The 19,758-nt window shown below is 45.9% G+C and overlaps 1 protein-coding gene across 2 annotated transcripts in view; it reads left to right on the forward strand.

Annotated features, from left to right (window-relative positions):
* LOC135543967 (epsin-2-like) overlaps positions 1-19,758 on the forward strand; it is a 56,439-nt gene that overhangs the window by 21,138 nt on the left and 15,543 nt on the right. For both annotated transcript variants that reach the window (XM_064971278.1, XM_064971276.1), the window contains exon 5: positions 16,604-16,716. In XM_064971278.1, the coding sequence (XP_064827350.1) occupies positions 16,604-16,716 (113 nt within the window). The remainder of the gene's footprint in view (positions 1-16,603; positions 16,717-19,758) is intronic.

Here is a 19,758-nt window from a genome sequence, read left to right on the forward strand (position 1 = left end):
TGTGTGTGTGTGTGTGTGGTTATGATACATGTGGTGGAAACTGTAGCAGCTGAATCATCATCATCCTCCTCCTCTGAAGGAAGCAGAGATCAGCCAATAGAAACGAGGCTGGACAGGCACTGGCCAATGAGAGTGGGGCTGGAGGGTGTTGCCAGGGAACATTTTTGAGATTCCAGACATTGGAAGGTTCTGCGTATTGTTCACCAAGGAGTGACTCCCTCTCTCTCCTCTGGCGTCTCATTGGTCTCTCCCTCTCCTCAGGGTTAATATAATGAGGTTATAATACCAGGTGTGTAGTGTCTATGAGACAGGGTTAATATAATGAGGTTATAATACCAGGTTATAGTGTGTAGTGTCTATGAGACAGGGTTAGTATAATGTATCAGTAGATGGTCAGGTTATAGTGTGTAGTGTCTATGAGACAGGGTCAGTAGATGGTCAGGTTATAGTGTGTAGTGTCTATGAGACAGGGTCAGTAGATGGTCAGGTTATAGTGTGTAGTGTCTATGAGACAGGGTTAGTATAATGTATCAATAGATGGTCAGGTTATAGTGTGTAGTGTCTATGAGACAGGGTTAGTATTAGTAGATGGTCAGGTTATAGTGTGTAGTGTCTATGAGACAGGGTTAGTATTAGTAGATGGTCAGGTTATAGTGTGTAGTGTCTATGAGACAGGGTTAGTATCAGTAGATGGTCAGGTTATAGTGTGTAGTGTCTATGAGACAGGGTTAGTATAATGTCTCAGTAGATGGTCAGGTTATAGTGTGTAGTGTCTATGAGACAGGGTTAGTATAATGTATCAGTAGATGGTCAGGTTATAGTGTGTAGTGTCTATGAGACAGGGTTAGTATAATGTATCAGTAGATGGTCAGGTTATAGTGTGTAGTGTCTATGAGACAGGGTTAGTATAATGTATCAGTAGATGGTCAGGTTATAGTGTGTAGTGTCTATGAGACAGGGTTAGTATAATGTATCAGTAGATGGTCAGGTTATAGTGTGTAGTGTCTATGAGACAGGGTTAGTAGATGGTCAGGTTATAGTGTGTAGTGTCTATGAGACAGGGTTAGTAGATGGTCAGGTTATAGTGTGTAGTGTCTATGAGACAGGGTCAGTAGGTGGTCAGGTTATAGTGTGTAGTGTCTATGAGACAGGGTTAGTATAATGTATCAGTAGATGGTCAGGTTATAGTGTGTAGTGTCTATGAGACAGGGTTAGTATAATGTATCAGTAGATGGTCAGGTTATAGTGTGTAGTGTCTATGAGACAGGGTCAGTAGATGGTCAGGTTATAGTGTGTAGTGTCTATGAGACAGGGTTAGTATAATGTATCAGTAGATGGTCAGGTTATAGTGTGTAGTGTCTATGAGACAGGGTCAGTAGATGGTCAGGTTATAGTGTGTAGTGTCTATGAGACAGGGTTAGTATAATGTATCAGTAGATGGTCAGGTTATAGTGTGTAGTGTCTATGAGACAGGGTTAGTATAATGTATCAGTAGGTGGTCAGGTTATAGTGTGTAGTGTCTATGAGACAGGGTCAGTATAATGTATCAGTAGATGGTCAGGTTATAGTGTGTAGTGTCTATGAGACAGGGTTAGTATAATGTATCAGTAGATGGTCAGGTTATAGTGTGTAGTGTCTATGAGACAGGGTCAGTAGATGGTCAGGTTATAGTGTGTAGTGTCTATGAGACAGGGTTAGTATAATGTATCAGTAGATGGTCAGGTTATAGTGTGTAGTGTCTATGAGACAGGGTTAGTATAATGTATCAGTAGATGGTCAGGTTATAGTGTGTAGTGTCTATGAGACAGGGTTAATATAATGTATCAGTAGATGGTCAGGTTATAGTGTGTAGTGTCTATGAGACAGGGTTAGTATAATGTATCAGTAGATGGTCAGGTTATAGTGTGTAGTGTCTATGAGACAGGGTTAGTATAATGTATCAGTAGATGGTCAGGTTATAGTGTGTAGTGTCTATGAGACAGGGTTAGTGTAATGTATCAGTAGATGGTCAGGTTATAGTGTGTAGTGTCTATGAGACAGGGTCAGTAGATGGTCAGGTTATAGTGTGTAGTGTCTATGAGACAGGGTCAGTAGATGGTCAGGTTATAGTGTGTAGTGTCTATGAGACAGGGTTAGTATAATGTATCAGTAGATGGTCAGGTTATAGTGTGTAGTGTCTATGAGACAGGGTTAGTATAATGTATCAGTAGATGGTCAGGTTATAGTGTGTAGTGTCTATGAGACAGGGTTAGTAGATGGTCAGGTTATAGTGTGTAGTGTCTATGAGACAGGGTTAGTATAATGTATCAGTAGATGGTCAGGTTATAGTGTGTAGTGTCTATGAGACAGGGTTAGTGTAATGTATCAGTAGATGGTCAGGTTATAGTGTGTAGTGTCTATGAGACAGGGTTAGTATAATGTATCAGTAGATGGTCAGGTTATAGTGTGTAGTGTCTATGAGACAGGGTCAGTAGATGGTCAGGTTATAGTGTGTAGTGTCTATGAGACAGGGTTAGTATAATGTATCAGTAGATGGTCAGGTTATAGTGTGTAGTGTCTATGAGACAGGGTTAGTAGATGGTCAGGTTATAGTGTGTAGTGTCTATGAGACAGGGTTAGTATAATGTATCAGTAGATGGTCAGGTTATAGTGTGTAGTGTCTATGAGACAGGGTTAGTAGATGGTCAGGTTATAGTGTGTAGTGTCTATGAGACAGGGTCAGTAGATGGTCAGGTTATAGTGTGTAGTGTCTATGAGACAGGGTTAGTATAATGTATCAGTAGATGGTCAGGTTATAGTGTGTAGTGTCTATGAGACAGGGTTAGTATAATGTATCAGTAGATGGTCAGGTTATAGTGTGTAGTGTCTATGAGACAGGGTTAGTAGATGGTCAGGTTATAGTGTGTAGTGTCTATGAGACAGGGTTAGTATAATGTATCAGTAGATGGTCAGGTTATAGTGTGTAGTGTCTATGAGACAGGGTTAGTATAATGTATCAGTAGATGGTCAGGTTATAGTGTGTAGTGTCTATGAGACAGGGTTAGTATAATGTATCAGTAGATGGTCAGGTTATAGTGTGTAGTGTCTATGAGACAGGGTTAGTATAATGTATCAGTAGATGGTCAGGTTATAGTGTGTAGTGTCTATGAGACAGGGTCAGTAGATGGTCAGGTTATAGTGTGTAGTGTCTATGAGACAGGGTTAGTATCAGTAGGTGGTCAGGTTATAGTGTGTAGTGTCTATGAGACAGGGTTAGTATAATGTATCAGTAGATGGTCAGGTTATAGTGTGTAGTGTCTATGAGACAGGGTTAGTATAATGTATCAGTAGATGGTCAGGTTATAGTGTGTAGTGTCTATGAGACAGGGTCAGTAGATGGTCAGGTTATAGTGTGTAGTGTCTATGAGACAGGGTTAGTATCAGTAGATGGTCAGGTTATAGTGTGTAGTGTCTATGAGACAGGGTTAGTATCAGTAGATGGTCAGGTTATAGTGTGTAGTGTCTATGAGACAGGGTTAGTATAATGTATCAGTAGATGGTCAGGTTATAGTGTGTAGTGTCTATGAGACAGGGTCAGTAGATGGTCAGGTTATAGTGTGTAGTGTCTATGAGACAGGGTTAGTATAATGTATCAGTAGATGGTCAGGTTATAGTGTGTAGTGTCTATGAGACAGGGTCAGTAGATGGTCAGGTTATAGTGTGTAGTGTCTATGAGACAGGGTCAGTAGATGGTCAGGTTATAGTGTGTAGTGTCTATGAGACAGGGTTAGTATAATGTATCATTAGATGGTCAGGTTATAGTGTGTAGTGTCTATGAGACAGGGTTAGTGTAATGTATCAGTAGATGGTCAGGTTATAGTGTGTAGTGTCTATGAGACAGGGTTAGTATAATGTATCAGTAGATGGTCAGGTTATAGTGTGTAGTGTCTATGAGACAGGGTCAGTAGATGGTCAGGTTATAGTGTGTAGTGTCTATGAGACAGGGTTAGTATAATGTATCAGTAGATGGTCAGGTTATAGTGTGTAGTGTCTATGAGACAGGGTTAGTATAATGTATCAGTAGATGGTCAGGTTATAGTGTGTAGTGTCTATGAGACAGGGTTAGTATAATGTATCAGTAGATGGTCAGGTTATAGTGTGTAGTGTCTATGAGACAGGGTTAGTATAATGTATCAGTAGATGGTCAGGTTATAGTGTGTAGTGTCTATGAGACAGGGTTAGTAGATGGTCAGGTTATAGTGTGTAGTGTCTATGAGACAGGGTTAGTATAATGTATCAGTAGATGGTCAGGTTATAGTGTGTAGTGTCTATGAGACAGGGTTAGTATAATGTATCAGTAGATGGTCAGGTTATAGTGTGTAGTGTCTATGAGACAGGGTCAGTAGATGGTCAGGTTATAGTGTGTAGTGTCTATGAGACAGGGTCAGTAGATGGTCAGGTTATAGTGTGTAGTGTCTATGAGACAGGGTTAGTATAATGTACCAGTAGATGGTCAGGTTATAGTGTGTAGTGTCTATGAGACAGGGTTAGTAGATGGTCAGGTTATAGTGTGTAGTGTCTATGAGACAGGGTCAGTAGATGGTCAGGTTATAGTGTGTAGTGTCTATGAGACAGGGTTAGTATAATGTATCAGTAGATGGTCAGGTTATAGTGTGTAGTGTCTATGAGACAGGGTTAGTATAATGTATCAGTAGATGGTCAGGTTATAGTGTGTAGTGTCTATGAGACAGGGTTAGTATAATGTATCAGTAGGTGGTCAGGTTATAGTGTGTAGTGTCTATGAGACAGGGTTAGTATAATGTATCAGTAGATGGTCAGGTTATAGTGTGTAGTGTCTATGAGACAGGGTTAGTATAATGTATCAGTAAATGGTCAGGTTATAGTGTGTAGTGTCTATGAGACAGGGTTAGTAGATGGTCAGGTTATAGTGTGTAGTGTCTATGAGACAGGGTTAGTATAATGTATCAGTAGATGGTCAGGTTATAGTGTGTAGTGTCTATGAGACAGGGTTAGTAGATGGTCAGGTTATAGTGTGTAGTGTCTATGAGACAGGGTTAGTATAATGTATCAGTAGATGGTCAGGTTATAGTGTGTAGTGTCTATGAGACAGGGTCAGTAGATGGTCAGGTTATAGTGTGTAGTGTCTATGAGACAGGGTTAGTATAATGTATCAGTAGATGGTCAGGTTATAGTGTGTAGTGTCTATGAGACAGGGTTAGTAGATGGTCAGGTTATAGTGTGTAGTGTCTATGAGACAGGGTTAGTATAATGTATCAGTAGATGGTCAGGTTATAGTGTGTAGTGTCTATGAGACAGGGTTAGTAGATGGTCAGGTTATAGTGTGTAGTGTCTATGAGACAGGGTTAGTATAATGTATCAGTAGATGGTCAGGTTATAGTGTGTAGTGTCTATGAGACAGGGTTAGTATAATGTATCAGTAGATGGTCAGGTTATAGTGTGTAGTGTCTATGAGACAGGGTTAGTTTAATGTATCAGTAGATGGTCAGGTTATAGTGTGTAGTGTCTATGAGACAGGGTTAGTATAATGTATCAGTAGATGGTCAGGTTATAGTGTGTAGTGTCTATGAGACAGGGTTAGTGTAATGTATCAGTAGATGGTCAGGTTATAGTGTGTAGTGTCTATGAGACAGGGTCAGTATAATGTATCAGTAGATGGTCAGGTTATAGTGTGTAGTGTCTATGAGACAGGGTTAGTATAATGTATCAGTAGATGGTCAGGTTATAGTGTGTAGTGTCTATGAGACAGGGTTAGTATAATGTATCAGTAGATGGTCAGGTTATAGTGTGTAGTGTCTATGAGACAGGGTTAGTAGATGGTCAGGTTATAGTGTGTAGTGTCTATGAGACAGGGTTAGTATAATGTATCAGTAGATGGTCAGGTTATAGTGTGTAGTGTCTATGAGACAGGGTCAGTAGATGGTCAGGTTATAGTGTGTAGTGTCTATGAGACAGGGTTAGTATAATGTATCAGTAGATGGTCAGGTTATAGTGTGTAGTGTCTATGAGACAGGGTTAGTATAATGTATCAGTAGATGGTCAGGTTATAGTGTGTAGTGTCTATGAGACAGGGTTAGTATAATGTATCAGTAGGTGGTCAGGTTATAGTGTGTAGTGTCTATGAGACAGGGTTAGTATAATGTATCAGTAGATGGTCAGGTTATAGTGTGTAGTGTCTATGAGACAGGGTTAGTATAATGTATCAGTAGATGGTCAGGTTATAGTGTGTAGTGTCTATGAGACAGGGTTAGTATAATGTATCAGTAGATGGTCAGGTTATAGTGTGTAGTGTCTATGAGACAGGGTTAGTATAATGTATCAGTAGATGGTCAGGTTATAGTGTGTAGTGTCTATGAGACAGGGTTAGTATAATGTATCAGTAGATGGTCAGGTTATAGTGTGTAGTGTCTATGAGACAGGGTTAGTATAATGTATCAGTAGATGGTCAGGTTATAGTGTGTAGTGTCTATGAGACAGGGTTAGTATAATGTATCAGTAGATGGTCAGGTTATAGTGTGTAGTGTCTATGAGACAGGGTTAGTATAATGTATCAGTAGATGGTCAGGTTATAGTGTGTAGTGTCTATGAGACAGGGTTAGTATAATGTATCAGTAGATGGTCAGGTTATAGTGTGTAGTGTCTATGAGACAGGGTTAGTAGATGGTCAGGTTATAGTGTGTAGTGTCTATGAGACAGGGTTAGTATAATGTATCAGTAGATGGTCAGGTTATAGTGTGTAGTGTCTATGAGACAGGGTTAGTATAATGTATCAGTAGGTGGTCAGGTTATAGTGTGTAGTGTCTATGAGACAGGGTTAGTATAATGGTCAGGTTATAGTGTGTAGTGTCTATGAGACAGGGTCAGTAGATGGTCAGGTTATAGTGTGTAGTGTCTATGAGACAGGGTTAGTATAATGTATCAGTAGATGGTCAGGTTATAGTGTGTAGTGTCTATGAGACAGGGTTAGTATAATGGTCAGGTTATAGTGTGTAGTGTCTATGAGACAGGGTCAGTAGATGGTCAGGTTATAGTGTGTAGTGTCTATGAGACAGGGTTAGTTTAATGTATCAGTAGATGGTCAGGTTATAGTGTGTAGTGTCTATGAGACAGGGTTAGTATAATGTATCAGTAGATGGTCAGGTTATAGTGTGTAGTGTCTATGAGACAGGGTCAGTAGATGGTCAGGTTATAGTGTGTAGTGTCTATGAGACAGGGTTAGTATAATGTATCAGTAGATGGTCAGGTTATAGTGTGTAGTGTCTATGAGACAGGGTTAGTATAATGTATCAGTAGATGGTCAGGTTATAGTGTGTAGTGTCTATGAGACAGGGTCAGTAGATGGTCAGGTTATAGTGTGTAGTGTCTATGAGACAGGGTTAGTATAATGTATCAGTAGATGGTCAGGTTATAGTGTGTAGTGTCTATGAGACAGGGTCAGTATAATGTATCAGTAGATGGTCAGGTTATAGTGTGTAGTGTCTATGAGACAGGGTTAGTATAATGTATCAGTAGATGGTCAGGTTATAGTGTGTAGTGTCTATGAGACAGGGTTAGTATAATGGTCAGGTTATAGTGTGTAGTGTCTATGAGACAGGGTTAGTATAATGTATCAGTAGATGGTCAGGTTATAGTGTGTAGTGTCTATGAGACAGGGTTAGTATAATGTATCAGTAGATGGTCAGGTTATAGTGTGTAGTGTCTATGAGACAGGGTTAGTAGATGGTCAGGTTATAGTGTGTAGTGTCTATGAGACAGGGTTAGTGTAATGTATCAGTAGATGGTCAGGTTATAGTGTGTAGTGTCTATGAGACAGGGTTAGTATAATGTATCAGTAGATGGTCAGGTTATAGTGTGTAGTGTCTATGAGACAGGGTTAGTATAATGTATCAGTAGATGGTCAGGTTATAGTGTGTAGTGTCTATGAGACAGGGTTAGTATAATGTATCAGTAGATGGTCAGGTTATAGTGTGTAGTGTCTATGAGACAGGGTTAGTATAATGTATCAGTAGGTGGTCAGGTTATAGTGTGTAGTGTCTATGAGACAGGGTTAGTATAATGTATCAGTAGATGGTCAGGTTATAGTGTGTAGTGTCTATGAGACAGGGTTAGTATAATGTATCAGTAGATGGTCAGGTTATAGTGTGTAGTGTCTATGAGACAGGGTTAGTATAATGTATCAGTAGATGGTCAGGTTATAGTGTGTAGTGTCTATGAGACAGGGTTAGTATAATGTATCAGTAGATGGTCAGGTTATAGTGTGTAGTGTCTATGAGACAGGGTCAGTAGATGGTCAGGTTATAGTGTGTAGTGTCTATGAGACAGGGTTAGTATAATGTATCAGTAGGTGGTCAGGTTATAGTGTGTAGTGTCTATGAGACAGGGTCAGTATAATGTATCAGTAGATGGTCAGGTTATAGTGTGTAGTGTCTATGAGACAGGGTTAGTATAATGTATCAGTAGATGGTCAGGTTATAGTGTGTAGTGTCTATGAGACAGGGTCAGTAGATGGTCAGGTTATAGTGTGTAGTGTCTATGAGACAGGGTTAGTATAATGTATCAGTAGATGGTCAGGTTATAGTGTGTAGTGTCTATGAGACAGGGTTAGTATAATGTATCAGGGTTAGAGGGGCGGAGACAGGGAGAGAGGGGCGGAGTGAGGGAGAGAGGGGCGGAGACAGGGTTCGTACTTCATTAGCATATTTTTTATTTCCAGGATTAAATGCAGTTTATTTTTGATTTTTCCTTTTTCATTTTTTGTTCTACTGAGATACTGGAGCTATATTTATACATCACTAGGATAGCTGACTGACTGGCTGGCTGGCTGGCTGGCTGGCTGACTGGCCTACTGGCTGTCTGTTGACTGGCTGACTGACTGGCCTACTGGCTGTCTGTTGACTGGCTGACTGACTGACTGACTGGCTGATTGGCTGGCTGACTGGCTGACTGACTGGCTGGCTGACTGGCTGGAGTCTCAATATGACTGAATATGTAGTGGGTTAGGATGGAGTCTGACTGAATATGTAGTGGGTTAGGATGGAGTCAGACTGAATATGTAGTGGGTTAGGATGGAGTCTGACTGAATATGTAGTGGGTTAGGATGGAGTCTGACTGAATATGTAGTGGGTTAGGATGGAGTCTGACTGAATATGTAGTGGGTTAGGATGGAGTCTGACTGAATATGTAGTGGGTTAGGATGGAGTCTCAATCTGACTGAATATGTACTGGGTTAGGATGGAGTCTGACTATGTAGTGGGTTAGGATGGAGTCTGACTGAATATGTAGTGGGTTAGGATGGAGTCTGACTATGTAGTGGGTTAGGATGGAGTCTGACTGAATATGTAGTGGGTTAGGATGGAGTCTGACTGAATATGTAGTGGGTTAGGATGGAGTCTGACTGAATATGTAGTGGGTTAGGATGGAGTCTGACTGAATATGTAGTGGGTTAGGATGGAGTCTGACTGAATATGTAGTGGGTTAGGATGGAGTCTGACTATGTAGTGGGTTAGGATGGAGTCTGACTATGTAGTGGGTTAGGATGGAGTCTGACTGAACATGTAGTGGGTTAGGATGGAGTCTGACTGAATATGTAGTGGGTTAGGATGGAGTCTGACTATGTAGTGGGTTAGGATGGAGTCTGACTGAATATGTAGTGGGTTAGGATGGAGTCAGACTGAATATGTAGTGGGTTAGGATGGAGTCTGACTATGTAGTGGGTTAGGATGGAGTCTGACTGAATATGTAGTGGGTTAGGATGGAGTCTGACTGAATATGTAGTGGGTTAGGATGGAGTCTGACTGAATATGTAGTGGGTTAGGATGGAGTCTGACTGAATATGTAGTGGGTTAGGATGGAGTCTGACTGAATATGTAGTGGGTTAGGATGGAGTCTGACTATGTAGTGGGTTAGGATGGAGTCTGACTGAACATGTAGTGGGTTAGGATGGAGTCTGACTGAATATGTAGTGGGTTAGGATGGAGTCTGACTATGTAGTGGGTTAGGATGGAGTCTGACTGAATATGTAGTGGGTTAGGATGGAGTCAGACTGAATATGTAGTGGGTTAGGATGGAGTCTGACTGAATATGTAGTGGGTTAGGATGGAGTCTGACTGAATATGTAGTGGGTTAGGATGGAGTCTGACTGAATATGTCGTGGGTTAGGATGGAGTCTGACTGAATATGTAGTGGGTTAGGATGGAGTCTGACTGAATATGTAGTGGGTTAGGATGGAGTCTGACTGAATATGTAGTGGGTTAGGATGGAGTCTGACTGAATATGTAGTGGGTTAGGATGGAGTCTGACTGAATATGTAGTGGGTTAGGATGGAGTCTGACTGAACATGTAGTGGGTTAGGATGGAGTCTCAATCAGACTGAATATGTAGTGGGTTAGGATGGAGTCTGACTGAATATGTAGTGGGTTAGGATGGAGTCTGACTGAATATGTAGTGGGTTAGGATGGAGTCTGACTGAATATGTAGTGGGTTAGGATGGAGTCTGACTGAATATGTAGTGGGTTAGGATGGAGTCTGACTGAATATGTAGTGGGTTAGGATGGAGTCTGACTGAATATGTAGTGGTTAGGATGGAGTCTGACTGAATATGTAGTGGGTTAGGATGGAGTCTGACTGAACATGTAGTGGGTTAGGATGGAGTCTGACTGAATATGTAGTGGGTTAGGATGGAGTCTGACTGAATATGTAGTGGGTTAGGATGGAGTCTGACTATGTAGTGGGTTAGGATGGAGTCTGACTGAATATGTAGTGGGTTAGGATGGAGTCAGACTGAATATGTAGTGGGTTAGGATGGAGTCTGACTGAATATGTAGTGGGTTAGGATGGAGTCTGACTGAATATGTAGTGGGTTAGGATGGAGTCTGACTGAATATGTAGTGGGTTAGGATGGAGTCTGACTGAATATGTAGTGGGTTAGGATGGAGTCTGACTGAATATGTAGTGGGTTAGGATGGAGTCTGACTGAATATGTAGTGGGTTAGGATGGAGTCTGACTGAATATGTAGTGGGTTAGGATGGAGTCTGACTGAATATGTAGTGGGTTAGGATGGAGTCTGACTGAATATGTAGTGGGTTAGGATGGAGTCTGACTGAATATGTAGTGGGTTAGGATGGAGTCTGACTGAATATGTAGTGGGTTAGGATGGAGTCTGACTGAATATGTAGTGGGTTAGGATGGAGTCTGACTGAATATGTCGTGGGTTAGGATGGAGTCTGACTGAATATGTCGTGGGTTAGGATGGAGTCTGACTGAATATGTAGTGGGTTAGGATGGAGTCTGACTGAATATGTAGTGGGTTAGGATGGAGTCTGACTGAATATGTAGTGGGTTAGGATGGAGTCTGACTGAATATGTAGTGGGTTAGGATGGAGTCTGACTGAATATGTAGTGGGTTAGGATGGAGTCTGACTGAATATGTAGTGGGTTAGGATGGAGTCTCAATCAGACTGAATATGTAGTGGGTTAGGATGGAGTCTGACTGAATATGTAGTGGGTTAGGATGGAGTCTGACTGAATATGTAGTGGGTTAGGATGGAGTCAGACTGAATATGTAGTGGGTTAGGATGGAGTCTGACTGAATATGTCGTGGGTTAGGATGGAGTCTGACTGAATATGTAGTGGGTTAGGATGGAGTCAGACTGAATATGTAGTGGGTTAGGATGGAGTCAGACTGAATATGTAGTGGGTTAGGATGGAGTCAGACTGAATATGTATTGGGTTAGGATGGAGTCTGACTGAATATGTTGTGGGTTAGGATGGAGTCTGACTGAATATGTAGTGGGTTAGGATGGAGTCTGACTGAATATGTAGTGGGTTAGGATGGAGTCTGACTGAATATGTAGTGGGTTAGGATGGAGTCTGACTGAATATGTAGTGGGTTAGGATGGAGTCTGACTGAATATGTAGTGGGTTAGGATGGAGTCTGACTGAATATGTAGTGGGTTAGGATGGAGTCTGACTGAATATGTAGTGGGTTAGGATGGAGTCTGACTGAATATGTAGTGGGTTAGGATGGAGTCTGACTGAATATGTAGTGGGTTAGGATGGAGTCTGACTGAATATGTAGTGGGTTAGGATGGAGTCTGACTGAATATGTAGTGGGTTAGGATGGAGTCTGACTGAATATGTAGTGGGTTAGGATGGAGTCTGACTGAATATGTCGTGGGTTAGGATGGAGTCTGACTGAATATGTCGTGGGTTAGGATGGAGTCTGACTGAATATGTAGTGGGTTAGGATGGAGTCTGACTGAATATGTAGTGGGTTAGGATGGAGTCTGACTGAATATGTAGTGGGTTAGGATGGAGTCTGACTGAATATGTAGTGGGTTAGGATGGAGTCTGACTGAATATGTAGTGGGTTAGGATGGAGTCTCAATCAGACTGAATATGTAGTGGGTTAGGATGGAGTCTGACTGAATATGTAGTGGGTTAGGATGGAGTCAGACTGAATATGTAGTGGGTTAGGATGGAGTCTGACTGAATATGTAGTGGGTTTGGATGGAGTCTGACTGAATATGTAGTGGGTTAGGATGGAGTCTGACTGAATATGTAGTGGTTAGGATGGAGTCAGACTGAATATGTAGTGGGTTAGGATGGAGTCTGACTGAATATGTAGTGGGTTAGGATGGAGTCTGACTGAATATGTAGTGGGTTAGGATGGAGTCTGACTGAATATGTAGTGGGTTAGGATGGAGTCAGACTGAATATGTAGTGGGTTAGGATGGAGTCTGACTGAATATGTCGTGGGTTAGGATGGAGTCTGACTGAATATGTAGTGGGTTAGGATGGAGTCAGACTGAATATGTAGTGGGTTAGGATGGAGTCAGACTGAATATGTAGTGGGTTAGGATGGAGTCAGACTGAATATGTAGTGGGTTAGGATGGAGTCTGACTGAATATGTTGTGGGTTAGGATGGAGTCTGACTGAATATGTAGTGGGTTAGGATGGAGTCAGACTGAATATGTAGTGGGTTAGGATGGAGTCTGACTGAATATGTAGTGGGTTAGGATGGAGTCTGTCTGAATACGTAGTGGGTTAGGATGGAGTCTGACTGAATATGTAGTGGGTTAGGATGGAGTCAGACTGAATATGTCGTGGGTTAGGATGGAGTCTCAATCAGACTGAATATGTAGTGGGTTAGGATGGAGTCTGTCTGAATATGTAGTGGGTTAGGATGGAGTCTCAATCTGACTGAATATGTAGTGGGTTAGGATGGAGTCAGACTGAATATGTAGTGGATTAGGATGGAGTCAGACTGAATATGTAGTGGGTTAGGATGGAGTCTGACTGAATATGTAGTGGGTTAGGATGGAGTCTGAATATGTAGTGGGTTAGGATGGAGTCTGAATATGTCGTGGGTTAGGATGGAGTCTCAATCAGACTGAATATGTAGTGGGTTAGGATGGAGTCTGACTGAATATGTAGTGGGTTAGGATGGAGTCTGACTGAATATGTAGTGGGTTAGGATGGAGTCTGACTGAATATGTCGTGGGTTAGGATGGAGTCTGACTGAATATGTCGTGGGTTAGGATGGAGTCTGACTGAATATGTAGTGGGTTAGGATGGAGTCTGACTGAATATGTAGTGGGTTAGGATGGAGTCTGACTGAATATGTAGTGGGTTAGGATGGAGTCTGACTGAATATGTAGTGGGTTAGGATGGAGTCTGACTGAATATGTAGTGGGTTAGGATGGAGTCTCAATCAGACTGAATATGTAGTGGGTTAGGATGGAGTCTGACTGAATATGTAGTGGGTTAGGATGGAGTCAGACTGAATATGTAGTGGGTTAGGATGGAGTCTGACTGAATATGTAGTGGGTTTGGATGGAGTCTGACTGAATATGTAGTGGGTTAGGATGGAGTCTGACTGAATATGTAGTGGTTAGGATGGAGTCAGACTGAATATGTAGTGGGTTAGGATGGAGTCTGACTGAATATGTAGTGGGTTAGGATGGAGTCTGACTGAATATGTAGTGGGTTAGGATGGAGTCTGACTGAATATGTAGTGGGTTAGGATGGAGTCAGACTGAATATGTAGTGGGTTAGGATGGAGTCTGACTGAATATGTCGTGGGTTAGGATGGAGTCTGACTGAATATGTAGTGGGTTAGGATGGAGTCAGACTGAATATGTAGTGGGTTAGGATGGAGTCAGACTGAATATGTAGTGGGTTAGGATGGAGTCAGACTGAATATGTAGTGGGTTAGGATGGAGTCTGACTGAATATGTTGTGGGTTAGGATGGAGTCTGACTGAATATGTAGTGGGTTAGGATGGAGTCAGACTGAATATGTAGTGGGTTAGGATGGAGTCTGACTGAATATGTAGTGGGTTAGGATGGAGTCTGTCTGAATACGTAGTGGGTTAGGATGGAGTCTGACTGAATATGTAGTGGGTTAGGATGGAGTCAGACTGAATATGTCGTGGGTTAGGATGGAGTCTCAATCAGACTGAATATGTAGTGGGTTAGGATGGAGTCTGTCTGAATATGTAGTGGGTTAGGATGGAGTCTCAATCTGACTGAATATGTAGTGGGTTAGGATGGAGTCAGACTGAATATGTAGTGGATTAGGATGGAGTCAGACTGAATATGTAGTGGGTTAGGATGGAGTCTGACTGAATATGTAGTGGGTTAGGATGGAGTCTGAATATGTAGTGGGTTAGGATGGAGTCTGAATATGTCGTGGGTTAGGATGGAGTCTCAATCAGACTGAATATGTAGTGGGTTAGGATGGAGTCTGACTGAATATGTAGTGGGTTCGGACGAAAGTCTTTGTAAAGACGGCTCAGTGCTGCCCCCTTTCATTGAGTAACTCCAATGGAAGGCCGTCAGGGGTACTGCAGGAGGAGACGGCTCAGTGCTGCCCCCTTTCATTGAGTAACTCCAATGGAAGGCCGTCAGGGGTACTGCAGGGGGAGACGGCTCAGTGCTGCCCCCTTTCATTGAGTAACTCCAATGGAAGGCCGTCCGTGGTACTGCAGGGGAGACGGCTCAGTGCTGCCCCCTTTCATTGAGTAACTCCAATGGAAGGCCGTCAGGGGTACTGCAGGGGGAGACGGCTCAGTGCTGCCCCCTTTCATTGAGTAACTCCAATGGAAGGCCGTCCGTGGTACTGCAGGAGGAGACGGCTCAGTGCTGCCCCCTTTCATTGAGTAACTCCAATGGAAGGCCGTCCGTGGTACTGCAGGAGGAGACGGCTCAGTGCTGCCCCCTTTCATTGAGTAACTCCAATGGAAGGCCGTCCGTGGTACTGCAGGGGAGACGGCTCAGTGCTGCCCCCTTTCATTGAGTAACTCCAATGGAAGGCCGTCCGTGGTACTGCAGGAGGAGACGGCTCAGTGCTGCCCCCTTTCATTGAGCAACTCCAATGGAAGGCCGTCCGTGGTACTGCAGGAGTAGACGGCTCAGTGCTGCCCCCTTTCATTGAGTAACTCCAATGGAAGGCCGTCAGGGGTACTGCAGGAGGAGACGGCTCAGTGCTCCCCCCTTTCATTGAGTAACTCCAATGGAAGGCCGTCCGTGGTACTGCAGGGGGAGACGGCTCAGTGCTGCCCCCTTTCATTGAGTAACTCCAATGGAAGGCCGTCCGTGGTACTGCAGGGGGAGACGGCTTAGTGCTGCCCCCTTTCATTGAGTAACTCCAATGGAAGGCCGTCCTTGGTACTGCAGGAGGAGACGGCTCAGTGCTGCCCCCTTTCATTGAGTAACTCCAATGGAAGGCCGTCCGTGGTACTGCAGGGGGAGACGGCTCAGTGCTGCCCCCTTTCATTGAGTAACTCCAATGGAAGGCCGTCCGTGGTACTGCAGGGGGAGACGGCTCAGTGCTGCCCCCTTTCATTGAGTAACTCCAATGGAAGGCCGTCCGTGGTACTGCAGGGGGAGACGGCTCAGTGCTGCCCCCTTTCATTGAGTAACTCCAATGGAAGGCCGTCCGTGGTACTGCAGGAGGAGACGGCTCAGTGCTGCCCCCTTTCATTGAGTAACTCCAATGGAAGGCCGTCCGTGGTACTGCAGGGGGAGACGGCTCAGTGCTGCCCCCTTTCATTGAGTAACTCCAATGGAAGGCCGTCCGTGGTACTGCAGGGGGAGACGGCTCAGTGCTCCCCCCTTTCATTGAGTAACTCCAATGGAAGGCCGACCGTGGTACTGCAGGAGGAGACGGCTCAGTGCTGCCCCCTTTCATTGAGTAACTCCAATGGAAGGCCGTCCGTGGTACTGCAGGGGGAGACGGGACATACAGAGGGGGAAGGGGAGGGGGGTGAAGAGTGGGAGAGGCAGCAAAGCAAGGCAGACCGAAAGTAGAAAATGTATGATGTCATCGGTCTCCGACCATGCTGTCGTCGTCTACTCCCGCCCCCGCCTCTGTTCCCACGGAAACAACACACTCACTGTTTCCAGCCACAGTCTCATAGCTGTGTGTGTGTGTGTGTGTGTGTGTGTGTGTGTGTGTGTGTGTGTGTGTGTGTGTAGTTTAGCAGTCATAATGTTGTCTGTTAGATCTCTCTAGTCTAGTACAACAGTGTCTGTTCTGCTGATGTCTAACGTGTGTCTGGTGTGTCTGGTGTGTGTGTGTAGCCACGTCTCCGGTTCCAGGCTCAGAGTTGGAGCAGGCCCGCCCCCAGACCAGCGGAGAGGAGGAGCTACAGCTGCAGCTAGCCCTGGCCATGAGCAGAGAGGCTGCAGAACAGGTACACACACACACACACACACACACACACACACACACACACACACACACACACACACACACACACACACACACACACACACACACACGTTCTATGAGCTTGTGTGGCCTACCACTTCGTGGCGTGATGTAAACTGTCTCTCTCTCTGTGTCCCCGTGTCTCTCTCTCTCTGTGTCTCTCTCTCTCTCTGTGTCTCTCTCTGTGTCCCTGTGTGTCTCTCTGTGTCTCTCTCTCTCTCTCTGTGTCTCTCTCTGTGTCCCTGTGTCTCTCTCTGTGTCTCTCTCGCTCCCTGTGTGTCTCTCTCGCTCCCTGTGTGTCTCTCTCGCTCCCTGTGTGTCTCTCTCGCTCCCTGTGTGTCTCTCTCGCTCCCTGTGTGTCTCTCTCGCTCCCTGTGTGTCTCTCTCGCTCCCTGTGTGTGTCTCTCTCGCTCCCTGTGTGTCTCTCTCTCGCTCCCTGTGTCTCTCTCGCTCCCTGTGTGTCTCTCTCCCTGTGTGTCTCTCTCGCTCCCTGTGTGTCTCTCTCTCGCTCCCTGTGTCTCTCTCGCTCCCTGTGTGTCTCTCTCTCTCTCCCTGTGTGTCTCTCTCGCTCCCTGTGTGTCTCTCTCTCGCTCCCTGTGTGTCTCTCTCTCGCTCCCTGTGTGACTCTCTCGCTCCCTGTGTGTCTCTCTCTCTCCCTGTGTGTCTCTCTCTCGCTCCCTGTGTGTGTCTCTCTCGCTCCCTGTGTGTGTCTCTCTCGCTCCCTGTGTGTGTCTCTCTCGCTCCCTGTGTGTGTCTCTCTCGCTCCCTGTGTGTGTCTCTCTCGCTCCCTGTGTGTCTCTCTCGCTCCCTGTGTGTGTCTCTCGCTCCCTGTGTGTCTCTCTCGCTCCCTGTGTGACTCTCTCGCTCCCTGTGTGACTCTCTCGCTCCCTGTGTCTCTCTCTCGCTCCCTGTGTGTCTCTCTCGCTCCCTGTGTGTGTCTCTCGCTCCCTGTGTGTCTCTCTCGCTCCCTGTGTGACTCTCTCGCTCCCTGTGTGTCTCTCTCGCTCCCTGTGTGTCTCTCGCTCCCTGTGTGACTCTCTCGCTCCCTGTGTGACTCTCTCGCTCCCTGTGTCTCTCTCTCGCTCCCTGTGTCTCTCTCTCGCTCCCTGTGTGTGTCTCTCGCTCCCTGTGTGTCTCTCTCGCTCCCTGTGTGTCTCTCTCGCTCCCTGTGTGTCTCTCTCGCTCCCTGTGTGTGTCTCTCGCTCCCTGTGTGTGTCTCTCGCTCCCTGTGTGACTCTCTCGCTCCCTGTGTGACTCTCTCGCTCCCTGTGTGACTCTCTCGCTCCCTGTGTCTCTCTCTCGCTCCCTGTGTGTCTCTCTCGCTCCCTGTGTGTGTCTCTCGCTCCCTGTGTGTCTCTCTCGCTCCCTGTGTGACTCTCGCTCCCTGTGTGTCTCTCTCGCTCCCTGTGTCTCTCTCGCTCCCTGTGTGACTCTCTCGCTCCCTGTGTGACTCTCTCGCTCCCTGTGTCTCTCTCTCGCTCCCTGTGTCTCTCTCTCGCTCCCTGTGTGTGTCTCTCGCTCCCTGTGTGTCTCTCTCGCTCCCTGTGTGTCTCTCTCGCTCCCTGTGTGTCTCTCTCGCTCCCTGTGTGTCTCTCTCGCTCCCTGTGTGTCTCTCTCGCTCCCTGTGTGTGTCTCTCTCGCTCCCTGTGTGTGTCTCTCTCGCTCCCTGTGTGTGTCTCTCTCGCTCCCTGTGTGTCTCTCTCGCTCCCTGTGTGTCTCTCTCGCTCCCTGTGTCTCTCTCTCGCTCCCTGTGTGTCTCTCTCGCTCCCTGTGTGTGTCTCTCGCTCCCTGTGTGTCTCTCTCGCTCCCTGTGTGACTCTCTCGCTCCCTGTGTGTCTCTCTCGCTCCCTGTGTGTCTCTCGCTCCCTGTGTGTCTCTCTCGCTCCCTGTGTGTCTCTCGCTCCCTGTGTGACTCTCTCGCTCCCTGTGTGACTCTCTCGCTCCCTGTGTCTCTCTCTCGCTCCCTGTGTCTCTCTCTCGCTCCCTGTGTGTGTCTCTCGCTCCCTGTGTGTCTCTCTCGCTCCCTGTGTGTCTCTCTCGCTCCCTGTGTGTCTCTCTCGCTCCCTGTGTGTCTCTCTCTCGCTCCCTGTGTGTGTCTCTCTCGCTCCCTGTGTGTGTCTCTCTCGCTCCCTGTGTGTGTCTCTCTCGCTCCCTGTGTGACTCTCTCGCTCCCTGTGTCTCTCTCGCTCCCTGTGTGTGTGTCTCTCGCTCCCTGTGTGACTCTCTCGCTCCCTGTGTGACTCTCTCGCTCCCTGTGTCTCTCTCTCGCTCCCTGTGTGTCTCTCGCTCCCTGTGTGTCTCTCTCGCTCCCTGTGTGACTCTCTCGCTCCCTGTGTGTCTCTCTCGCTCCCTGTGTGTCTCTCGCTCCCTGTGTGACTCTCTCGCTCCCTGTGTGACTCTCTCGCTCCCTGTGTGACTCTCTCGCTCCCTGTGTCTCTCTCTCGCTCCCTGTGTCTCTCTCTCGCTCCCTGTGTGTCTCTCTCGCTCCCTGTGTGTCTCTCTCGCTCCCTGTGTGTCTCTCTCGCTCCCTGTGTGTCTCTCTCTCGCTCCCTGTGTGTGTCTCTCTCGCTCCCTGTGTGTGTCTCTCTCGCTCCCTGTGTGTGTCTCTCTCGCTCCCTGTGTGTCTCTCTCGCTCCCTGTGTGTGTCTCTCGCTCCCTGTGTGTCTCTCTCGCTCCCTGTGTGTGTCTCTCGCTCCCTGTGTGACTCTCTCGCTCCCTGTGTGTGACTCTCTCGCTCCCTGTGTGTGTCTCTCTCGCTCCCTGTGTGTGTCTCTCTCGCTCCCTGTGTGTGTCTCTCTCGCTCCCTGTGTGACTCTCTCGCTCCCTGTGTGACTCTCTCGCTCCCTGTGTCTCTCTCTCGCTCCCTGTGTGTCTCTCTCGCTCCCTGTGTGACTCTCTCGCTCCCTGTGTGTCTCTCTCGCTCCCTGTGTGTCTCTCGCTCCCTGTGTGACTCTCTCGCTCCCTGTGTGACTCTCTCGCTCCCTGTGTGACTCTCTCGCTCCCTGTGTGACTCTCTCGCTCCCTG

The sequence above is a fragment of the Oncorhynchus masou genome, chromosome 8, assembly GCF_036934945.1.
Source record: "Oncorhynchus masou masou isolate Uvic2021 chromosome 8, UVic_Omas_1.1, whole genome shotgun sequence".
Lineage (NCBI taxonomy): Eukaryota > Metazoa > Chordata > Actinopteri > Salmoniformes > Salmonidae > Oncorhynchus > Oncorhynchus masou.